At 46.9% G+C, this 25,465-nt stretch overlaps 1 protein-coding gene and 1 pseudogene across 1 annotated transcript in view; both read right to left on the reverse strand.

Annotated features, from left to right (window-relative positions):
* The window catches only part of LOC135209927 (uncharacterized), a 142,232-nt gene extending 125,497 nt beyond the window's left edge, over positions 1-16,735 (reverse strand). The window contains exons 1-2 of the mRNA XM_064242662.1: positions 16,520-16,735; positions 3,172-3,282 (exon numbers count right to left, since the gene is read on the reverse strand). Coding sequence (XP_064098732.1) covers positions 3,172-3,282; positions 16,520-16,735 — 327 coding nt within the window. The remainder of the gene's footprint in view (positions 1-3,171; positions 3,283-16,519) is intronic.
* Positions 1-25,465, reverse strand: part of LOC135210368 (ATP-dependent zinc metalloprotease YME1L-like) — a 365,863-nt pseudogene that overhangs the window by 335,225 nt on the left and 5,173 nt on the right.

Genomic DNA, 25,465 nt, shown 5'->3' on the forward strand with positions numbered 1-25,465 from the left:
CGTTAGCACAAACGCTATTAAAGCTTATAAAGTAAGCGTATCTAGTTATATGCTCTTCTGACTTCCTAAAGTAGGAAATTAAAGTTTAATAATTTCCATCAATAAAGTTGTAACCTTTATTACATGTAATAATGAATAAATATTAATAATTCCCTTTATTGCAAACTATGTGAGTGTCTACCGATAATTTCGGTAGTTTCAATTAGTATTTTCTCGAAATTTCGAAGCGAAATTCATTAAAAAGTAATAAAAGCGTTTTAGCCGTTTTAATTCCGAACCAAACAAAGACCCAGTACTCCCTGCAAAAGACAGCCAGAAGATCGATGGCGATGAAACACGAAAATCAAATCAGGAGGAACCGTAAACGTGTGTTTACAGTCCAAACGATAGAGAAAAATCTGTCCTTAGAAGGTAATAGTTCCTATTCCTGCCACCCAGCGGCAGGCCGGTAGATCACCTGACCTACCTACCTGTAGCGTGTGCCGCGAAATTCGAATTTCTATCGGGGACGACGGAGTCTATAGCTAAGTATATATCTGACAGGAAAGTTGAATGTATGAAACGTATGTTTACAGTCCAACGATAGAGAAAAATCTGTCCTTAGAAGGTAATAGTTCCTATTCCTGCCACCCAGCGGCAGGCCGGTAGATCACCTGACCTACCTACCTGTAGCGTGTGCCGCGAAATTCGAATTTCTATCGGGGACGACGGAGTCTATAGCTAAGTATATATCTGACAGGGAAGTTGAATGTATGAAAAGGGTTTTTTTCCACGCAGAACCTCGATTCAGCGCATAACAGACTTTTTGGTCTTCCTCAGGGATGAGAAAAACTTGTCTGTTTCCGCCATTAGAGACTACAGGGCAGCCCTGAGTTTAGTTTTACGTCTCAGAGGTATCGACATCTCATCCTGGGAACTCTCCTTGCTGTTTAAGGGTTTGAGCAGTCGTGTTCTCCTAGGGAGCTCAAGCCTCCAGTGTGGCACATTTCCTTGGTCCTGAGAAGTTTCACTAAAGTTCCTTATGAACCTTTACATCGTTCATCAGACAGGAACTTGACACTCAAAACGGTTTTCCTCCTGGCCTTGGCTTCTTCAAAGAGAGTCGGGGTGCTTCATGGCCTGAGCTGATGTGAAGCACACCAGGGGTCAAGGGTCAGTGTCCTTCGAATTTGTCCCGGAATTCGTGGCTAAGACCCAGAATCCCTTGGTGCAGATTGATAGGTTCGCCTCCTTTTCCATTCCATCACTGGATGACTTTGTGGGCGGTGATTCTCAAGAGCTTGTTGTGTCCTGTCAGGGCTCTGCACTGCTATCTTAAGAGGACACGACATCTTAGGCCAGGTTGTCGTAGGCGTATGAAGAAAGAGGTGTCCCAGAATACAATCTCTGTTTAGATACGTGAAGATATCAGACAGGCGTATTTGACTCTTGATGATTCCCGCCGCCACGTCTGTGCAGGCTAGAGCACATGACGTCAGGGGTATTGGTCCTCCCTGGTTTTCAAGAAGAATTTGGCTGTTCATAGAGTACTGAGCACTGGTACTTGGTTACCCCAGTCCACGTTCACTTCTTTCTATCTTAAGGATGTTGCCCACAGATCTATGGACACTTTTTCCTTGGGTCCTGTGGTGGCTGCCCAACAGATTGTGTAACTCATTATTGCCCTTAACCAGGCACGTTTGTATCTTACCTAGGATGATTGTGTGGAAGAGAGTTGGCTGGTCTCATTCTTTCTCTTGTTTCTTTCCTTCTTCCTATGGGAAGGTTGAGGAATAGACACATCATTAACTGGACTGGTCTGATACAGATGAGTAAGGTAGTCATACTGATAGTTTGGTTACTTCATGTTCAAACAGTCAAACCCTCTATTCAGTAGCATATACTTTGCTCTCTACCAATGGTTAGCAAGACTAGGTATGGTAAACAATCATGATATGCAAAATTTTGACCCAAAGGAATGATGAACAAAAATAAAAAACCTTGCAAACATCATAGAAGTAAAATATTTGGCCTAAAGGAAAGCACAAGATGCAAGAATTCCTTTTTTAGGACAACATTATAATTATACTGTTGGCTCACAAACGAAGCTATGCAAACATTCCTGAATTACTTTTAAGGCAACTGTCTAACAATTCACGAATTACTTTTAAGGCAATTGTCTAACAACACTGACGTAAAAGCTTGTCCTAATGTAATATACGACGTTACTATCAGGGCAAAATTATACCGTCAACTCTCAAGTAAAGTTGCCTGACTGTTAGCCTGAAAGAATGATGAAACATTAAAAAAACTACCTTTAGGCAATAGTTGACTTTGTAAGTATTTATGCTTGGAAAAACACCATTCGAGAATTTAAATTAAAGGCAAAACTATATACCGAAGGTTAAAATTAATAAAACCTGGTAAAAAAAACATTATGCAAAGTTTAGCCTAAAGGAATGGTGTAACATACGAGAATTACTTTAGGGCCGAACTATTTCCGTCGGCTTGTAAGAGTAAACAACAAATTAGTTGATGAAACAACTCAACAATTACAAAAACAAGAAAAACTCATACTGAGACTTCATTGAAAGTTACTAAAAATGCATCCAGTGAGAATGCACACCAATGAATCTAATTAAACAACCAGAATATAATGAACAAGCTACCACCATCATCGGTTTTTACCTGACCATGGCAGGAACAAACTGAGCTTTCAGCATACAGTCAATCCTATTTTCACGTTGGTGAGTGGAACTATCACCTATACAGTTTGAAGTGTTACCCGCGAATTTTGAATTCAAGATGCCACAATAAGTGGAGCTTTTAGGTATGTAATTACTGGGTAAGTTGCATATACAAAAGTCCACGAATCTGTGTCCACAAATCTGGAACTATGAACTAAAAACTCCTACTCCTGTTGTAAACAATGGACATCATAATCTTAATACAAATTTTATTTGAAAAAACTCACAAATACTATTCATACAACACAAAGAATCCCTTAACACTTCTGTGGGATCCCTGTGACTGGTCCAGGGCTTTCAACTTGTGAATACTTCGCTCCAGAATTGTCAGAGAAAAGATGTGCATCTCCTCTCTTCTCAATATTTTCTAAACAAAAATTTATTTTATTCATTCAAACATTAAAACTGAAAAGGTACTTCCAGCAAAGAAATCAAAATAACTTACCTCAGCTAAACTTTCTGAACACAAAACATTTGAGGGCTCATCATCCCTTGCCGTTAATCGTTCTGACTGAGTACATTTTGATTTGTGACGGTGACCTCTGAAGTTTGAATACTGAGATATAATACATGACAAATGGTAAGACAGCCTGAAAGAACAACAATGATGATAAAATTACTGTAAAATCCAGAAGCAGTCTACACTAAGACAAAAGACAGCAATAAAGCAAACTTGTGAGTACCAAAGGCATGCAGTAGCAGTTTTTTTTATAGAGGGCATGAATATTCAGAGGCTCAGCTTCCTCCATACATGAATCAAATATAAGAAAATTATACTACACTCTAACCGAGCAGACATAAGTACCAAATTTTAAAAGTAATTTGTATTTTTTCATAGTATACAAGCCTGAACCTTTTATACAGTGGACTCCCTGTATTTGCGTTCTCCGGATTCGCGGATTTCCTAGTGGGAACGTTCCCTGCTTATTCATGGAAAATTCGCACATTCGCGGTACTATTTTTCTATGAAAAATATCCACAAATTCCTGTTTTTTTTATCAATTTCATTATAAAATGCACTTTTTGTGATAAAATTATTAAAAACCAAGTATAAAAATTGTTAGTGGGTTTTTCTTGAGTTTTAACTAACAAAATAGGCTGTTTTTAGCGTTTTTATAGGGGTTCCAAACATTCGCAGGTTCTAACTATTCACAGGGGGGTCTGGTACACATCACCCACCAATACGGGGGGACCACTGTATAAGAATTGGCTGTTGAAGCATGGTACCATGGAGGTTAACTGGTGGCTTTTTCATTTGTCATAAGAGACTATGTAGAGTGGCTGAGGAATGATTACGATATAGGCAGCCCCCGGTTATCTGCGAGGGTTCCGTTCTTGGCCGGGTGCTGATAAGTGAAAACCACCATTAACTGAAACTCAGCAATTTATAGAACCAAGTTTTGCTTAATGGCTCCGATAACCGGTCAATGTTGCCTCTATTAGGTATGTTATGGCACCATAACTCTATCATTGGCACCTTATGGTGCCGATAACCAAAACTCAACCCATTAGGGTGCCATAAATCGCCAATTTTATGGCGATACACAAGCGCCATAAAACTGGATCACCATTAACCGAGTCCGCTGATAACCAGGGACTGCCTTAATGACAAATTTTTACAGCAATTTGTATTGGACACTGGACACTGACGGCATGCCAGCCACTAACCTGTGCCGCGGTTTTAACATCCAGAAACCATAAAGAGTATGTATATTCCTAAGACTGATCCAGTCCACAAGTCAAACTACTCGCAGCCAAACCTTCTTGGGAAACAAAAGAAAATACAAGAACAATTATCTTTTCAGGACAAAGTTTCTATGCATCTTCTGGCATGCATAACTTCCTCTGGCATGTCATGGGCAGGAAAGCAGCTTGCTTGTTCTGTTGGGCAGCAGGGAACCTCCTGATCTGCAGACCTGACTGTTGACCTGATCCAATAGACCACAAGCCAGCAGCAATAACAGTAGTCACAACTGCCTCACCTCCAGAATGCTACACTAACTGAATATGCTGCCTTTGCACTTATCAGCCAACCAGTTTAAGCCTACCTGATAATTATTATGAAAGTTTCATTTGCAACAGAACACCATGAAAGTCATTGGTTAGCCTTCAAACTCTGTCTGCATGGCTCTGAAGGCAAAGTATCTTCAGATCCCAACCCATCTCTTGCATATTTAGATGTCCCCCACCCCAGAGAAAGGGAACTAACACACCAACCCAACCTGGACTGCTCTATTGAAACCTTCTCAAAAATACCAGCAAATAATCTCCTACAATGAAGTACTAAACAGTGAGGATCAGTTAAACAGAAGGCATGAAATTAACTACAAAACATGATATTGTTATGTACAATAAAGTTTCATACATACTTACCTGGCAGATATATACATAGCTAAGACCCGTCGCCCGACAGAATTCAAATTTCGCGCCTATTCGCTACGTAGGATCAGGTGATCTACCGGCCTGCCCTGGGTGGCAGGAGGACTAGGAACCATCCCCGTTTTCTATCATAATTTTCTCTCTTCCACCTGTCTCCTGCGGGGAGGCTGGGTGGGCCTTTAATTGTATATATCTGCCAGGTAAGTATGGTATGAAACTTTATTGTAACATAACAATATCATTTTCATACAATCAACTTACCTGTCAGAATATATACATAGCTGATTGGCACCCTTCGGTGGAGGGTAAGAGACAGCTACTATATGGAATAGACAGGGTAAACAACATATGTTGTAGGTATAAATAAACCTTGGTTCCTAACCTGATAGGTGGTAGACTTGGTTGGGTGTTTGCCCAGTAGTCTTCATCACCTCAAGAAACTTTAGCGAGATATATGATCTATGGCCAAGAGTTCTTCTGTGGGTCTGCCGATGGGGTCTTACCCACTTACTCAGCAGAGCCTAAAAGGACTTTGTCAATGGGTGCTGATCCACTTATATGACAATACACCTTATGAAGGAGCACACAACCAATCCCGACCACCTGATCCTAACCATGTGTTAGAACTAAGGATTGTTACGAGTTATCCCCGAACTCGTCACAACAACCGTAACTCAAACAAAAACCACTAACGCACACATACATAATTTTTCAAAAAAAAATTATACTCAACTAATTGGATATGACGAGAATTCTCTTATGAACAACATAGACGGCCGCCCGTGCGAGCCTGAATCCTCCATTGTTCGAAGAGATTCTCGACCATATCCAAACAGAAGAACAGTATATACATTTTAAGGATTGGTGTCGGCTCCCGTACCCAGAATCGTATCTGCCGATACGATCGGACCTAGAGAAAAGCACTTCTCATACGTCACACGCACGTCTTTCAAGTAATGAGATGCAAATACTGAGTTGCATCTCCAATATGTCGTATCTAAAAGTTTTAAGCGACATATTCTTATAAAACGAGAGAGACGTCGCAACCGCTCTTACTTCATGAGCTTTTACCCTCAGTAGTTTGTAATTGTTCGTCAGGACAGACCTTATGAGCGTCCGTAATGACGTTTCTTACAAAGAACGCTAGAGCATTCTTGGACATCAGTCTTGTGGGGTCTTTTACCGCGCACCAAAGACCTTGTCTAGAGCCTCCCAACTGACGCTTCCTCTGAAGATAGAACTTCAGAGCTCTAACAGGGAGGCATAGAGACCTCTCTGCTTCTCTGCCTACGAGACTAGACATTCCTTTGACTTCGAATGTCCTAGGCCAGGGATTCGTGGGGTTCTCTTTTTGTTTTTCGCTAAAAACAGGGTCTTAAACGAGCAAATAGCCGAGTCTCCCTTGAATCCTACTTTATCCTGCAGAGCTTGTAACTCACTAATTCTTTTCGCCGTCGCTAACGATAAAAGAATAGGCATTTTCTGTTATGTCTCTAAATGATGCCAGATGCGGAGGCTCGAATCTATCCGTAGACAGATATTTGAGGACTACGTCCAAGTTCCAGTTCGGAGGTACTGGTTCCTTCGACTTTGAAGTCTCAAAAGATCTTACGAGATCGTGGAGTCTTTGTTATTTGCCAGATCTAAACCTCTGTTCCTGAATACAGCCGAGAGCATACTTCTGTATCCCTTTATTGTGGATACGGCAAGATGAGACTTTACTCTCAGGAATAGCAAGAAATCAGCAATTTCCGCTATAGAGGTAGAGGAGGAGGACAAAACTTCTTGGCTCTACACCACCTTCTAAAGACCTCCCACTTCGACTGGTATACTTTCGTAGTGGAGGATCTGCGAGCTCTCGCGATCGCGCTTGCCACTTCGCGAGAAAAGCCTCTCGCTCTGACAAGTCTTTCGATAGTCGAAAGGCAGTCAGAGCGAGAGCGGGGAGGTTTTGATGGTACCTCCTGAAGATCCGTCCTTCCTGGTAGGGATCTTGGAAAGTCTACGATCCACTCTACCACCTCCGTGAACCATTCCTGGGCCGGCCAAAAGGGGGTCTATTAATGTCATCCTCGTCTCTTTTGACGCCACAAACTTTTTCACTACTAACCCCAGGATTTTGAATGGGGGAAAAGCGTAAACGTCCACTCGAGACCAGTTTAGCAGGAAGGCGTCTACCATAATCGCTCTTGGGTCTTCCACGACCGAGCAAAACACTGGTAGCCTTTTTGAAATGTATGTTGCGAAGAGATCCACATGAGGAGTTCCCCACAGAGACCAGAGATCGAGACATACTTCCTCGTGCAGAGTCCATTCTGTATGAAGGACCTGGTTCCTCCTGCTGAGCCTGTCCGCCCTCACATTCCTTGCTCCCTGTACGAACCTTGTCAGCAGGGAGATGTTCCTGTGAGACGTCCAAACTAATAGATCTCTCGTGAGTTCGTAAAGGAACGAGGAGTGTGTCCCTCCCTGTTTCCGAATGTAGGCAAGTGCGGTGGTGTTGTCCACGTTTACTTGCACTACCTTGTCTCTGACCAGAGGTTCTAGGCTCTTCAATGCCAGGTGTACGGCGAAGAGCTCTTTGCAGTTTATGTGCCAGGACACCTGTGCTGGTTCCCAGGTGCCTGACACTTCCTCTGAGCCTAATGTCGCTCCCCAACCCGTCTCCGACGCGTCGGAGAACAACACTAGGTCTGGGTTCTGTGTTCTTTTATTAGAGAGATCCCTTTGTTCTCTTCCAGAGGTAGCAACCACCACTGTAGGTGTGCCCTTTATCTCCACTGGAATGGGAAAAAAACGTCGCCGACAGTTGTCCGGTTTTCCAGCTCCAAGACTTCTTGAGGAAGAATTGAAGTGGACGGATATGAAGTCTTCCCAGTGGGAAGAACTGTTCCAGCGAGGAAAGCGTCCCCAGAAGGCTCAACCATTCCCTCGCTGACGTTTGATGTTTCTCTAAGAAGAGAGAGATTATCCTCAAACCTTTTGCTGTTCTCTCTTGCGAAGGAAAAACTCGAAAACCCCGAGAATCCATCCGAATCCCCAGAGACTAGGTCTTGTCTGGGGTCAGCTGAGACTTCTCGAGGTCACCAGCATCCCAACGCCTTGGTCAAATCGAGAGTTAACTTTAGGTCCTCCAAACACTGTCTCTCCGATCTGGCCCTGATGAGCCAGTCGTCTAGGTACATAGAGACATTTACTCCTTTGAGATGAAGAAATCTCGCCACATTCCTCATCAGGCTTGGTGAAGACCTGAGGAGCTGTGGAACCAAGGCCGAAACACAAGGCTCTGAACTGAAAGATCCTTTCCCCCGTCATGAAACGGAGGTACTTCTTCGAAAGAAGGGTGGATCGGGACGTGAAATAGGCGTCCTGGAGATCTAGACACCATCCAATCTCCTTGTCGTAATGACGCTAGGACTGAAGCAGAAGTCTCCATGGAGAACTTCTCCTTCTGAACAAATTTGTTCAGAGAGCTGACGTCGAGTACTGGTCTCCAGCCTCCCGAGGCTTTCGCCACTAGAAAAAGGCGATTGTAAAAACCCCGGGGAGTTTTGATCCAGTTACTAGTTCTATTGCACTCTTGTCCCACATTTGTTCCACCATCGATCGAAGAGTATCCCTCAGCACAGGGTCCTTGTACTTGGCTGATAGTTTCCCTTGGTATTGACCCGTTAGGGGCGAGTATTCAGGAAAGGGATACGAATATCCCTCCCTTTCCTTATGATATTTAGTGAAGACGCGTCTGCGTCTATCAGTCCCTAGGCCTCAGAATCCCAGGAGCCTGGCACCTACTGGTGTTGGAGGAGAAATGTTTCATTTTCCCTTTTTAAAGGGACGAAAGGCGGACTACCTCTCTTCTCTGGAGCCTTCCTTCTTGCTGGAGGTCTGGAGATCGGACCACCTCGAAAGGGCTGCCCAGAAAGTGTTAGGTTCTTTCTTTGGCAGAAACTAAAGCAGGATTCTTCTTCCTAGCTGACTGCGTCAGAGATCCTGCGTCGCCTTCTCAGTTAAAGAGTGAGCCCACGTCCTTCACTAACTGAGAAGGGAACAAATAGTCAATGATTATGCATACAGTAGAGCTGCCCTCTGTGCATGCATACTGCCTTTGTTAAGAAGGCGCCATACACCGTCCTTTTCTTTAAAAGACCTGTTCCAATAATGAAGCGACTTCAACAGATCCATCCTGTACCGCTTTGTCGATGCAAGACAAAATGCATAACCAGGGCTTCAGGTTCGATTCCCTGTGAATCGTGAGCTTCTTGGACATACACCCCAAGGACCAATCTAAGAAGTTGAAGACTTCCAATACAATGGAAAAGTCCCTTGAGGAGATGATCCAGTTCTGAAATACTCCATGTAATCCGAGCAGAATTAAGACTAGGACGCCTTGAAGCGTCAACTCAACGTCGAAAGTCTGCCTCAGTTGTAGAAGGGAGAGCGATACCCTTATCCCAATCCTTCCCGTCTTGTACCATATGCCTCTTTTCCCAGCTAACCTTGCTGGAGGCATGCAAAATACTGTCCTGACTAAGTCTCTTTCTTCGACTTCATCCAGGAATCTAAGGCGTTTAAAGCCCAGCTTCATCGAGATGGTGCGCTTCATCTTCAGCAAAAAGATGAAGGCTTCTTCGCCTTCGCACTCGAAAAGAGCGAGCGCGGAGAAGGAGGATCAGCCGGAGTCAACTCGTCTCCGTATTCCTCCAAAAGCAGGGTAGTCAACACCTTATAGTTCGACAAGCCCTCCCTCTCCTTATGATCGTCATCATCCGAGTTTTGCTCCAACTCGTGATAATCCTGAGCTTCTGTTCTCCTTTCAGAGCTTTCTTCCTCTGGAGGAGACAAACTCCTGATCGGAGAGGGGCTAAGGGAATGAAAGTCTTTCCTTTTTCCCGTTTTGATCGACTTGGAAGGCGTCACCTGCGGCTTCTCTCGCGCTTTAGAAGACGTCTTGTATGACGCTTCCCGCTCTCCGAGCGTCATATATGACGTCTCTTGTTGACGTCTTGATGACGCTTCGCGTCTGGAAGACGCTTCGCTCTCTAAGGGCTTCCTACCTTGAAATGACGCTTCACTTCTCAAAGACGTCTTTTGATTCTCTTGTTCTTTACAACCCTCTCGTCAGCCCCCGTTCTCCGAGGCAGGAGACGAGAGGACGAGACTCTTAATTGGAAGTGTCACGTCCTCCGACGGGCGCTAACACTCCCACAAGAGATGACAGTTGTTCCTGAACCGCCATAATTATCTTTTCTTGACGCTTCTCCTCCACATCTAGTGATGACGCCTCTCGTCATCACTCGGGAAGAAGCATGATGGGGTACTTCCTCATAAGCGTCAGGAGACGCTGACGCCACCTTCGCCTTCTAATAGCAGACAGGGGCGTCATCCGAGAAGCGCTCTGGCTGGAATCAATGTCTTGCTTCATATGAACGCTTCAGCGGTCTCGATAAGTCCGACTCCTTCCACCCTCGTTTAGGTGAGGGAGGGAGGGAGAGACGAGAAAACACTCGCGAAGGACGCTTTTTCTATAGCGCCCTTGAGCTGGCTGCCATGAAGCAGAGCTAGCTGAAGGGACGTCTGACCGTTGGGGATTCCCCACGCCTCCTTAATTGGCTTTCGACTTTCCTTCTCCTCTGGGCATGTGAGCTTGGAAGAGGTCTAGGCCTGGGAGCGCCGCAGGGACGATCAAACCGCCCCCTCCCACAACACTGATGGGACTCACTTCACTAAAATGTTCACTATCACTAGCCTTACCTTTCGAGTCCGCCATCTTGGACTTCATGTCTCGAATAGTCGCTTTCAGATTGGCGATTTCCGATGCCGAATCCGAAAAGACACTCTGAGAATGATAATTATAGGGAGAATCTACAGTAGTAGGGTTAGAATTATCCGTGAAAGGCTCAATAGGCCTTGAATTCACACCTTTCAGTCGTCTAACTCTATCCCTCTCTAACTTCTTCAAATAAGAAGTCAAAGTCTTCCATTCTTCTGCATTCAACCCTCGCATTCCTTACAAGTGTTAATAGCGAAACACTGAACCCCCTACATTTACGGCATACAGTGTGAGGATCAACCGAAGCTTTCGGTATCCTCACCCTGCAGCCTACATTCACACACATTCTCACACTCACATTAGAATCAGACATACTGAGAAAAATCCAAAAGAGTTATTCACCAAAAACAGTCCACAGTAGCGAATGCCAAAACACGTTCCAAATACGTCACCAAAAAAAAAAAGCCGAAAAACGTTGATCAAATGTTGAAAAATGAATCTAAGTCAGGAGGTAATAACAACAATGTTGATACCACCGGCGACAGAGAAAAATATGATAACAAAAACGGGATGGTTCCTAGTCCTGCCACCCAGGGCAGGCCGGTAGATCACCTGACCTACCTGTAGCGAGTGGCGCGAAATTTGAATTTCTGTCGGGGACGACGGAGTCTTAGCTATGTATATATCTGACAGGTAAGTTGATTGTATGAAATTGTAAATTCCCTTCACTTCTCCAATATCATTTTCAATTTTTAAGTAAATTATATTTTTCCTCGCTATACAAACCTGAGGTCCATTTACATAAGAATTACTTTCGGCGTAGCTGGAATACGCCGTTAAATTCTTGAACAAGGTGGTTAAGCATTAACTACCGTATGGCAGGCAGGTAGGGCTAGCCTGCCTGGATGTAAACACTCCACTTTGCCTTTCGGGCCCAGGTTCAGATTGAGGGGTGGCATGAGGTGGGGCATGAATGTAAAGGACCTCAGGTTTGTATAGTTAAGAAAAATACAATTTACTTCCAAAAATTGTTTTTGTTCCTACACGATATAACAAACCCTCGGTCCTCACTGATTGGTGGGAGGAATATGAGTGAGCCTAAAGAACTGACTGGAGTGCTACACACCTAGGCTGCTCTCCTGGTCGTACGAGAGAGGAGGAGTGCCCTGCCTCTGACATCTTGATCGGAGTATAGGAGCTGCATGATCAAGTCAGACTTCTGGGCCATTCCAAAATGAGTGAGGAATCGTAACTCATCCGAAAATGGGTTGTGAAGAATATTGGAGTCGGAGGCATTAATGCAAAGTTCTTGGGAAGGGTTTGCATTACCAGTCTCCTTCCTCCCCTTGCTAGAGGAGGAGCAGGATTGCTTCTATGATTCTGAAAAGAAACATAAAAAGGATGCTGTAAGTGTAAGCTTACCACATCAATCGCCATGGACCAGCCAGTGTTAAGTTCGAGTCCTATCCTCAACCCGAAGGAAGAGGAGTGGAAGGGAAGAGGAGGGAAGGACGAGAGGCCAGTCACTCTCGCATCCTTCTTACCTCTAGAACTACACACCATAGGCGAGATGCAACTTGTCCTCTTGAAGGAGCTGGGTAAGCAAACACAATCTGCAAGTATCCACCACTGGTCCAAGGAAATGAAGTTCCAAGGACCTGTGGGCAGGCCCGGAGGGAAAGATAAATATGGTCGCAATGAGACCTTATCTATCTTCCTGTCAGACATATTCTTCGGAATGATGACAAGTACCCATCCACTGGACTATCCAAACATCAGGGAAGTCTCTCACGGTCCTCATAATATTCCGCAGCGGAGGAAGACACTGACACTCCATGGTGGGTGTTGATCCTTATGGGTACAGGAACACGCCAATAGGACAAAGTAATGACTGATCTGGATCAACCAATACAAAGTCCACAGCATAGCTCATGACGGTCTTGGACTCTTCAACAGCTGCCAACTGACTGCACTCAGTGTGAGGCGAGCAGTCATGCACCCGAGACACAGTCACATGACACTCACCTTTGAAGGGTTATGCCGAGAAACCATACAAATCATCTATCTTGTTTCGCAAACCGATGTTGGGAGAAGAGATGATGAGTTTCTCAAGGTATGCGCCCATCAGACGATAGTCAATGGCCTTCTAGAGACTGAGGTCCCTGATGGCAAGACAGAAGTTTTCATAGTAGTTGAATCTCATCTACAGAGAAACAATACTATATGCCAGTGAAAGACTAAGGTGAATGCAGACCTACGTCTTCACAGCTGAATCGAGAGAAGTTAGCTCTCAAGATTCTGAACGTAGAAAAAGCACCACTGAGTGTCCCATCACCATTTCCCAGAATTCTTGGAGCACGAGAAATGCTGCCTTGAGTTCCAGAACATTGATATGAAGGTGCCTGTCATGTTGGTTCCACACTCCTGAAACCAGCAACTCTTCCAGGTGTGCGCCCCAACCCTCGATCGATGCGTCTGAGAACAGAAGCATCTCCGTAGGCACTCTGATTAAGAGGTTCCTGTCGTTTAGCCACCAGGCTAAATCCTCCCTTACTTCCTCCGTAAGAGGAACCAGGAAGTACTGCGGATCCTGCGCCTGTGACCAGCACTCCTTTAGTCTCCATTGTAGAGACCACAGGTGAAGACGCCCGTGAGGGACTAACTTCTCTAACGATGACAGGTGACCGATCACGACCTGCCACTGCTGAGCTGGCTGTTCCTGTCGTGACAGAAACTGACAAGCTGCTTCCCTGAACCTGCTGATCCTCTGCTTGGGCTCGAGATCCGACTTCTCAAAATTTATCACGATCCCCAGATCACGACAAAAGTCGAGGAGGCAATCTCTGTCCTGTAGCAACTTCGAGCAAGAGCTCACCAGGACTAGCCAATCGTCGAGATACCTCATTAGACATATCCCGACCAAATGGATCAAAGCCGACACCAGAGTGAACACTCACGTGAACACCCGAGGGGTGGTTGAGACCAAAACAGTGCCCTGAATTGGTACACCGTCCCATCAAGGATACAGTGAAGATACTTTCTGGAGGACTGATGAATGGGTATTTGGAAATACGCATCCTTCAGGTCCACCAAAAGCAGGAAATCGTTCTCCCTAATGGAATCGAGCACTGAGCATGACGTTTCCATCGTGAACCGAGTCTGGCGAACGAATAGGTTCAGGGAGAGAGATCTATCACTGGTCTCCAGCCCCCTATAGACTTCTCCACCAGGAAAAGTCGGCTGTAGAACCCCGGTAACTGTCCTCATACGATTTCCTTTGCTCAGCATTGTCTGCACTTCTTGTTTCAGTGCTACGTCCCTCGCTGAACGGGGGACCGGGACATATGTTTGGAGATGGACTGGGTGTGAAGTGAGGGGTGGCCTCGACTTGAAGGGAAGTAGATAATCCCTCCTGAAGGACGTCCAATACCCAGGTCTCGGCTCAGTAGTCCTGCCAAGTGCCTAATGGCTCGCCGGCACCTCCCAACTTCCAGCAACAGGTGAGGGGGAATGCCGTCCCTAGTGTTTCCCTCTCTTCCCCTTTCGCTTGACCCCCTTCCCCAAGAGGAGGAGGGCTGAGAGAGGGGCTGACACTCACCTCCTAAAGTGAAAAGAAGGAAGGCTGGGTCTTTTCATGTGCTACCCCTCGACGATACTGATGTCTTAGGAGCGGAGGAAGAGCTAGCTAAGCTCCGAAGTCTTCACAACTGTCTGTGTACTAGGCAATCGCTGTCCTAAGCTCTTTGCTTTTCCACCACAGCGTCCACATCTCTAGGGAAGAGAGAGGAGGCACCAGCAACAGTCCATTCCATATCAAACCCATCGTTACCTCTTGACCAGCCACCCTGGATACGCGATTCAGGACTGCTCCCTCCTCCTCAGTACCAGGTTGGCCCACAGGTTGGCAGTCTGGTGGGCGAGGTAGGAAATAGCCTTAACCTCCAGACTGGCAGAGTCCCCCCGAACGCAAAGTCTTCCCCAGGAACTATAGATCCTGAGGAAGCTGCGACTCTGGATACTGTGAGGGACCACAGATCTAGCCAGGAGACGGCCTGGAAAGCTACCATGGCAGTGAATTCCAGGGCCATTGCCTTGTGCAGCGAGAGCCAGAGGTTCTCTGACAGCAAGTGTTGCAGAGGCAATCTTGGAGTTAGGCGAGCTAACTCCAGGTCAACCTGCTTGGTTGGCAACGGGTCTGACGAAGGCACATAGAAGCGCCGCTGGCGAGGCAGAGGAGGGGGAAGCAGCTGTCTGACCTGCTGGTCCTAAGTGAAGCTCCTGTCCTGAGACAAGAGCACACCGTCAGCCAAGGAAGACCAGGGTAGCCCTACAGACGCTCTGGGCTCCTTCTTAGGACCCCAGAACGACTCCAACCTAGATGGACAGTCAGAGGGGGCAACCACCGATCCTTCCCCGAGGTTGTTGTGATGACAGATCAGCGCAATGACCATCTAGCGAAAGACCTCTGTATCTCGGGAGTGACTAACGTCCTGAGGTGACGGACCGTCAGATCCATCCAGGCCAAGTCCTCCGAGACACTCTTCCTTCAGCAGGAGGAACCTTGCCAGACCCCCCCTGGTCCTCAACCACTTGAGCGTAAGACTGTCCGGTCCTAAAACCGAACCCAGCACATAACTCTTGTGGCTGGACTGTAAGGAACGCGCTCCTCATGGTCACTCCTGTTCGCCTCCCGGTAGGCTGGGAGGACTGCAGGCGATCACCAACCCGCGGTGGTGACCGGGCTGCAGGTCTGGACCAGCGATCTTCCTGTGGAGAAGCGCTGAACCGAGGACGGTAGTGTCGGTCTCTTGCGTCAGGGGACTGCTACCAGCCGTGCAGACCGTCTGATCACTATGGTGTGATCGACAGTCGGGTGACTGTAGCGTCCACCGTAACGTGGTGAGAGCGAGCACCGTCCTCACAACGCATCACGGTCCCAGAAGCAGCCGAAGCTGTTCCCGGGGACCTGGGGACCTCCTCCCAGCCTCGCCTCATGTACGGTCAGGTGGGACCGTCACGTCAACCTTGGATACCGGGCGATCGCTACGTGAGCAATCGCCGGTCTGGCAAGTTGCCTGAATAACTCTTACCATCCTTCCGCCCCGTGCCTGGGTCTGGCAGTGAGCGTACTCAACGGCCTGACTCTGGCGCACGGTCACCAGCAGGTGACCGTACACTTGGTGACACTCACTGGCGAGCAGCCGAGACGGTTCCTGGTCCAGAGGTGGAACCTCTAGAGCCAGGAACAGAGTTACCAGCGGTGGCTGGTACCTCCACGGTCCCAGTCTTTCTCTTCCTAAGGAGAAACTGGGCCCCATTCCCGAAGGAATGGGAGGACCAGCGGAAGGCCCACCTGTCTCACCGGGACAATGAGACAGACCCTTAGAAGTCTCTGTGCGAGACTTCTGGGGCAGGGAGAGAGAGGGGGGGGGTTGAGGCCACCCTCCTCTTCCTTGGCTGGGGGGCCTTGGAAGTAGTAAGGGGAGGAGGCGGCAGATGACGACACAACAAAGACGAAGAAGACGATGACGACACCTTCCTCTTCTTCTTTGACTTCTTCTTCGCCAGTTTCCTCAGTACAGCAGACAGGTCTCCCATCCAGGACGGAGTTGGCGCGGCTGCCAGAGCAGCGGGGCAAGCTCACCTGGGAAGGAGGACCTGAAGGAGCAGCAGCACTTCCACAGGCACCAGGCATGGCAACAGCAACAGGAGGTACGTCCAGGGGCGAGCTCTTCGGGCACTCAAAATCAGGTGGAGGAGCGAGGACAGAAAAACCTGGGAGAGGAGGAGGGTAATACTCCACCTTGGAGACACGTGGCACTGGTGCTTGCACCGCAGCAGTGGGGGTAACCATTGTCATGTGCTATTTGTAGACCAGGTGAGGTGTGCCGCGTACCCAGGAGTAGACACTGTAGTGGTTGTTCTCGACTCCACCACATGCGTGACTGGGACTGCAGCTAGATGGTCAATGGGGGGAGTTCCTGTTCGCTCAGAGGGGGAAGGATCCCCCCACCAAGCGAACAGAAGTTCCCGAGTACAACTCCAGGTTGGCATGTCTCCCTCCTTCCTCTGCACTCAACAGATCAAGTGAAGAGGCGGAGAGAGACATGTCCCTCAAAGGAGAGGGAGCCATGCGAGGAAGTTTACGAGGGGGAAGGAAAGAAGACGATGTGTCTGTAACCAGCGGTGTCGAGGGAGAGCTTTCCAACAACACCTTGACTGACTTACGTGCTTCTTCCTCCTCTCGTATCTCCCCCACTGCTCCTCCGACCAGGAGATACAAGTGTCACAAGTAAACTCCTTATTACACTCACGCCCTCAGCAACTTGCGCAGAGGGCGTGAGGATCCACATCTTCACTAGAGCGAAATACACCACACTTTCTAACCCCCACTCCAGGATATATTCTCGGTTGGTGGATGGGGGGCGTAAGGGCTTATCTGACTCCTGGGTTTGCTTGTCACATTCTTATCAGAATCAGACAAAATAGACAACAAACCACAGACAGAAATATCCACAAATACACAATGAAAAAGGCAAAATGCAACAAAGAACATAAAACAGTCTCATGACAGAGGCAGGCAGAGAGGTAAAGGACCGATGGTTTGTATAACGTGTAGGAATAATCAGGTGTTTCAGGTGGTGTATTGCAATATAGAACATTAAAGATCCCACCGGGAAAAAGATTAACGGCTAGTCAGCGAGAGCTCACAAAATACGTTTTCATCGGAAGACAGCCGAAAGGAAAGTGGAGTGTTTACTTCCGGGCAGGCGGGCCTACCCACCTACCAGACAGCAGTTACTGCCTAACCACCTTGTTCAAGAACTTAACAGCTGTAATTCCAGCTACGCTGAAAGTAATTCCTCATGTAAAGGACCAAGGGAACAAACATATTTTACAAATACTTCACAAGCTTATTTTAGTTCATGGGGGAAACACCGCAGTGAATCCATCGTCATTGCGTGGATTAGCCTTATTCACTCGATATTTAATTTGGTTAAACAAGAATACAATTACATCTTTAAGCATACCATTCAAAAGATTGAAGTTTCGTCAACATAATGTGATATATGAAAGCCCCATACGAACTAAAATAAGCATGTGAGCTCTTCGTAAAATATGTTTTCAAGGCAGTTTTTAAATCAAATATGGCAGCAACCGCGTGAGGTGCCATTCGTAAGCACAGCGGAGCCACCATCTTTCCCAGCCTTCCCAGCACTCATTTGAACAATGTTAGCGTATATATGTAACGTTTATTGATCTTACTCAAGATTGTAGTTGTAATTAGCACAATAAAAAATGAAATTTTCATTATTAAAAATGAAGTTTTATTGTATACTTACCGAACAATTATAGAGCGTGATTTCCACGAGCGGCAGGATACTAAATTAAAACAAATTTAGCGCGTCGGCGTCGCCAACACTGGTGGTGATGAGTAACATCTACCCTTCCACTCGCGGGAGAACCAGGTACAACTGCCCAGTGAATCCAATTCTTTTCTGCCCGTCCGTCCACCTAAGGGAGGAGGGTGGGTATAATCATAATTGTTCGGTAAGTATACAATAAAACTTCATTTTAATAATGAAAATTTCATTTTTATTGTAGTGTCTTACCGAACAATTATAGAGCTGATTACACATTTATGGGAAGTGGGATTCAGTGGACCACATATTTTATAAATGGTTACATTTATTGCAATACCAATAAACACTCAAGGTGTCTGTTGTACCTTACCTTGTAAGAGAGCTACAGCAGACTGTTACTGCCTCTGGTCGGTGCTCTTCTTACTATTGTAGAGGAATTGGAATTTGACCAAAGTTAGCCTCTACAGGAGTGGAATCCTTCCGTAGTTCAAGCGAGTCAAGGCTGACTGACGGAGGATAGTAAACAACAAAAGATTGCCCTTGCCCTGGGCTAAGACCAGAAATTCAATCATAAAACATTTGCACCAACACCAGATTTAAAAACATATATACCCAACCATTGTAAAATCTGACCTAACAGACTGGTGAGTATCCCAGGTACTCAGTACCCCCAGCTTCCCTTGAACTCGACAACCTATTCAAGGTGAAAAGTTAGCATATAGAGGTGACGACCCTGTGCCGTTTCTCCCAACACCATGCCAGAAACCGCCACCGGACCTAAACGTTTTACAATTCTCGAAAACCGTTTCTATCTCTTTGAGATAATGACTCGCAAAAAACCGAATTCGATCTCCAGAACGTGCTCTGAAGAATCGAAGCTAAAGATAAATTCTTTCTGAATGCTAAAGAAGTTGCCATCGCTCTAACCTCGTGAGCTTTAACTCTCAGAACGGAAAGATTGTCATTCTCGGACTGCGAGTGAGCTTCCCTGATAAGCTCTCTAATAAAGAACGATATAGCATTCTTAGAGAGAGGACGAGAGGGATTTTGAACCGAGGTCCAGAGCTTAGAAGATTGTCCTCTAATACCCTTAGTGGCAAACAGATACTGCTTAATAACCCTGACTGGACATAAGAGCCTTTCTTCCTCCTCATGTCCAACCAAATACAGATAAGTTCCTTACCACAAAACTCTCGGCCAAGGATTAGAAGGATTCTCATTTTTGGCTAGAAAGGTCAAAGATACCGAAAATACAGCATTGCCTTGAGAGAAACCGACTCTTTTGTCTATAGCGTGCAATTCGCTGACACGTTAGCAGAAGCTAGTGCAATAAGAAAGAGTGCCTTCTTAGTCAAGTTCCTGAGTGAAGCCGACTTCAAAGGCTCAAACGGTGGCCCCATGAGGAACAAGCACCACATCTAAGTTCCAAGCCACTGTATCTTCGCGGGAGCTTAGTGGTTTCGAAAGACCTAATGAGGTCCGACAGATCTGAATTGGAGGAAATATCCAAACCTCGATGTCGAAAAACCGAAGAGAGCATGGCTCTATATCCTCTGATCGTCGAAGGAGCCAGTTTTTCTTAGAGTTCCTAAGAAATAGAAGAAAATCTGCTATTTCTGTTAAAGAGGTAGCAGAAGTAGAGACTTTAGCACTTCTACACCACTCTCTGAAGATTCTCCACTTCCCTTGATAGAGTTTGTTAGAAGACTCTCTCCTACAACGAGCGATAGCTTCTGCAAGCTCTTCTTGAAAATCCTTTCGCTCTGACAAGATTCGGACAGTCTGAACCCCTGTCAGAGCTAGAGCGGGGACAAGTTTTTTGGTGGAACCTCTTGAAGTGAGGTTGTTTGAGAAGCCACTTCTCTGGAGGAAGAAGTCTGGGGAAGTCTACTAACAACTGGAGAAGGTCCGGGAACCACTCTTTCCTGGGCCAAAAGGGAGCGATTACGTCAGTGTTTACATTGCTGTGCGACATGAACTTGTTCAGCACCTCTCTTATTAGACCGAACGGAGGGAATGCATAAGCTTCCAGACCCGACCAATCCAACAGCATTGCGTCCACCGACCAAGCTAGAGGATCTCGGGACTGGAGAACAAAAGAGAGGAAGACGGTTTGTTCCTTGATGTCGCGAACAGGTCTATTGACGGTCGTCCCCGAAGGCGCCAAAGTTTGTTTTCTGACAAAATCTGTTGTCCAAAGTCCACTCCAGAGGTACTTGCTGTTGACGACTTAACTCGTCCGCCAGGACGTTCATCTTTCCCGGAACAAAATCTCGGGACTAGCTGAACCTTCGCTTCGTTTGACCACAGGAGGAGATCCTTGGCTACTTTGTACAGAGAGAAAGACTGAGTCCCCCCCTGTTTCCGCACGTACGAGAGAGCCGTGGAGTTGTCGGAATGCACTGCCACTACTCGACCTTCTACTAAGCTCCGAAACTGTCTGAGCCCCAAGAAAATTGCTAACAGTTCCTTTACATTTATGTGGAACTTCTTCTCCTTCTCCGACCAAGCTCCTGAAGTCCGTTGATTTCCCAGTAGGGCTCCCCAACCTGTGTCCGATGCGTCGGAAAAGAACTGTAGGTTCGGGAGGATGGGTCGTAAATCTAACCCTTCTTCCAACCTTGCTCGAGAGAGCCACCACCTTAGGTCCTCTTTTATTTGATCTGTGACAGGAAAGGTAATCGAGTCTGGTTGTGTCTTCCTGCACCAAGAGGCTCTCAGGAAAAACTGCAGAGGTCTCATGTGCAGTCTTCCCAACGTCACAAATTTCTCCACTGACGTCAATTTGCCAGAGCCTCATCCACTGATTGGCAGAACTTACCTTTTTGTCCAAGAACTCCTGAAACTGTCTCCAGACAGCCTTGAACCCTCTTCGGGGACAGAAAAGCCCGAAAAACTTGAGCATTCAGAATCATCCCCAAATAAAGGATGCTCTGAGATGGAACCAACTGGACTTCTGTTTGTTGACCAGAATTCCTAACTTTCTGGCAAGATCCAGAGTTGTTCCAAGGTCCTTCATGCACCGACTCTCTGATTCCGACCGGAGAAGCCCATCGTCCAGATAGAGGGAGATTCTTACTCCTAATATGTGCAGCCAGCTTCTATCGGGGATAGAACCCTGGTGAAAACTTGAGGAGCGGTCGCTAGTCCGAAGCAAAGCGCCCGAAACTGAACACCTTGCCTTCGAACATGAACCTCAGGTACTTCAGAGATTCGCGATGTATCGGAATGTGAAATAAGCGTCTTGCATGTCCAGAGAGACCATGCCAATCCCCCTGTCTGATGACTCCAGAACCGACCGAGTGGTCTCCATATGAATTTTGTTTTCTGGACATGCAAGTTCAGGGCGCTCACATCCAAAACCGGCCTCCAGCCCCCTGATGACTTGGGAACTACAAAAAGGCGATTGTAAAAGCCTGGAGGAAAAATCCCCTTCTATCTGTTCTATCGCTTCTTTTGAGAACAAGCGCTTCCACTTCTGCGGCTAGCGCCAGAAATTTGTCTGAGCCCGGAGAGTATGCCTGGAATGGAATTGGCACAGGTGAGAGCGAGGGAGGTGAAACGAGAGGAATACGATAGCCGAACTTGAGTACTTGCACTACCAGGCTTCTGCTCCTCTGTTTTCCCATTCCTCCCAAAACAGAGCCAGCCTGGCTCCCACTGGTGCATGAAGAACCGAGCTTTCATTTGGAAGGTTTGTTAACCTTGGCCGAGGCCTTAGACTGAGGTCGCAAATTCGACTTCGGCCGAAAGAAGCGCTTGGGTTTTCTCCCTCGAAAAGGCACTTGGGCCAGAGGAGAAACCGAAGGAACAGTCTCCACTGGAGCTTTAGGTCTCTCAGTAGACTGTGCCAGTAAATCCGAAGTAGATTTCTTATCTAGCGCAGACGAAATTGACAACACTACATCGTCTGGAAAGAGGTTATCTTTCACAAAAGGAGCGAACAAGAGAGCAGACTTCTGTTGGGAAGAACCCTAAGTTTAGAAGCAAAGGAGCACCAAAGTTGCCTTTTCTTAAGGGTACCAAAGGCGATGAGCGAAGCTAACTCATCCATCCATCCCTAATGGATTTGTCCGCACAGGACAGAACACCAATCCAATCCTCCGCTAACTCCTGAGAAAGAGAAGGACAGTCTTCGATCTTGGCCGCTGAAGCGCCAATAGTCCAATCAAGGAAGCTAAAGACTTCCAAAAGTTTAAATTGATTCTTTACAACGTGGTCCAACTCCGGCGCTGTAAAGAAAACTTTCGCTGCGGCGAAAGCAGATCTTCTAGAGGAGTCGATTAAACTGGAGAAGTCTCCCTGGGAGGAGGCAGAAACTCCCAGAGAAGGAGCTTCCCCATTTACATAAAACCTATACCTCTTACGAAGCAACTTAGAGGGAGGGTAAGCAAAAAGAGCCTTCCCTAAGTCTCTTTTCATCAGAGGCATCCATTTCTCAAGTCTCTTTCAACGAATGTCTAACCGCTTTAGATAGAACAAGTTTTGGGAGGAGAGGGTCTGAAGTTTTCCTCCTCATCAAAAAAGTCGAAGTTTGGGGAGCGCGGAGCCGCTTTCTCAAAATAATCTGGATAAGATACCAGAAGAAATCTAAGGAGACGTGAATAACACGAGAGGTGATGTGAATCCTCCTCCTCTACTTCTTCTTCATTCTCCGATACCGCCGAAAGAAGTAGACGGAACTACAACCTGATCTGAAGGTTTCGAACCACCCTTGGACTCATTCATCCAGTTGGTTAACATCTCTAACTGCTTGCGTAAAGGCGCCAGAGACGAATCAAAAACAGTTAACGTAGGCTTGGAAGAGCCTAAATGTTCAGCAGGAGGCGGAAAAACTACTTGCGCCTCGCTCGGAGCCGCCGAAATTCGAGGCGAAACAGGCGCATCAGGCGTAACAGACGAAAAAGCGCCTAAAGAAACACCCTTAGAACTGCTAGCTACAGCGCTAAAACCACAATCTCTACTAGTAGATGGAGCCGAAAAAAGGCACAGATTGAGGCGACGAACGAGCCGCTAACGGCCCGCGGCGCAACCCTACTCTCAGGCTCCTTATACCGCTTGACTGGAGGAGCGAAGAATCGGCGCCTGAACGCCTCTGTAAGGGACGCGAAACGGGCGAATCCTCGCCAAGAGCGCCGCGCGACCGGAGACGAATCGCTTGAATCATTCGAAAGGCGTCTGACCGCAACACCTTTCCAACGCTTAACCGAGCCCTGTTGAGGCGCAACAGGCTCAACAAGAGAGGCGCCTGTCTGTGGGCAAATCCCGATCGACTCCCTTGGACTTCCGGTATGTCTTTCTCCCTGGTGCGGGGAGCTGGACAGTGACCTTTGTCTAGGAGACGTGTCAGGACAGACAGACGCACCCTCAACTACACTCTTACCTGAAGCCGCTTTCTCCAAAAACGTCTTAACTGAATTACCAAGTTGCAAAAACCGTATTCGCTAGTACCACCGAAAATTTCTGATCTAACCTCGATTCCAGACTGGCAATGGTGTCGGAAGAAACTACACGGGAAGCCGGAGAAGTGGATTAGTAGGAGGAATAGGAGGTGTAGTTAAAGGAGACATAACAATGTTGAGGAGAAACAGAAGGAACAGATGCATCGCAAGACGAAGCAGAGCTAAGTCTACTTTCCCTAAGCGCTGCTTTTCTAATTCTGTCTTTAGCTAATTTCTCCGAGTATGAACTAAAAAACTTCCATTGAGAATCAGTCCAATCACTACACTCGTTACATGTTCGATCTGCTGAACAAACCTGTCCCCTACACTTAACACATTTAGTGTGAGAATCATACTCTAACTTGGATAATCTAGTTTTACATCCTGAGATGCAAAACCTAACTCCCGACGGACTAGAATCCGACATGGCAACGCCTAAATAAAAAGCAAAATAATAACAATGCCAAAAAGAGTACTTCACCAATTCCGAAGATCAAATCCACAAGAAAAAAAGCGAAGCAAAGTCATCCAACCGCACCGACCACCGATGTTCACCGGACGCCGGCAGGAAAAGAATTGAATTCACCTGGGCAGTTGTACCTGGTTCTCCCGCGAGTGGAGGGAGATGACGTCATCACCACCAGTGTTGGCGACGCCCGACGCGCTAAATTTGAATTTAGTATCCTGCCGCTCGTGGGAAATCACGGCTCTATAATTGTTCGGTAAGACACTACAATAAAAAAACATTTTGTTGCCTATATTAGTGAAAGTATGAAACAACTTATTCCCAGTTTCATGGTTTGAACTGAAATTCATTTTTACCTGTGATCAGTGGTTTTATCCTTACTACCATCACCACTGAAACTCCACAGTGCTTATTTGAATCTGCTGATCCGCGAGTCTGCAGGGAAGACTCGCCCTGCTACCGTGTCGATCAGCATACCCAGGTACTTCATCCTCTGCTTGGGTTCGAGGTCAGACTTCTCGAAGTTCACCACAATCCCAGATTGCGGCAGAACTAGAGAAGTCAATTCCTGTCCCGTAGCAACTGCAAGCAGGAGCTCGCCAGGACTAACCAGTCGTCGAGATACCTCAGAAGACGTATCCCAAACAACTGAGCCCAAGCAGACACCAGCGTGAACACCTGTGGGGCGGTTGAGAGACCGAAGCAAAGTGCCCTGAATTGGTACATCGTCCCTTCGAGGATGAAGCGGAGGTACTTCCTGGAGGATTGCTGGACGGGTATCTGGAAATACGTGGCCTTCAAATCCACTAAAACATAAAATCGTTCTCCCTGATAGAGTCGAGCATGGAGCGTGCCGTCTCCATCATGAACCGAGACTGGCGAACGAATCGGTTCAGGGAGAGAGATCTATCACGGGCGCCAGTCCCCCGAAGACTTCTCCACTAGGAAAAAGGCGGGGCTGTAGAAGCCCGGTGACCGATCCCTGACGATCTCCACAGCTCCCTTGCTCAGCATGGTCTTGACTTCCTGTCGAAGGGCTACGTCCTTTGATGTTCCAGGAACGTAGGTCTGAAGATGGACCGGGTTGGATGTGAGGGGTGGCCGAGACTCGAAGGGTAGTAGATATCACTCCCGAAGGACATCTACTATCCAGGTCTCTGCACCGTAGCGCTGCCATGTTGCCCAATGGCTCGCCAGGCACCCCCCCACTTCCGGCAGCAGGTGAGGGGGAACGCCGTCCCTAGCGTTTCCCGCCTCTCTTCGACTTCTTCCCTGCCCCTCCTCGTGGAAAGGAGGGCTGGGAGGGGGGCTGATAGCGA

The sequence above is a fragment of the Macrobrachium nipponense genome, chromosome 39 (genome assembly GCF_015104395.2).
Source record: "Macrobrachium nipponense isolate FS-2020 chromosome 39, ASM1510439v2, whole genome shotgun sequence".
In the NCBI taxonomy this organism is placed as follows: domain Eukaryota; kingdom Metazoa; phylum Arthropoda; class Malacostraca; order Decapoda; family Palaemonidae; genus Macrobrachium; species Macrobrachium nipponense.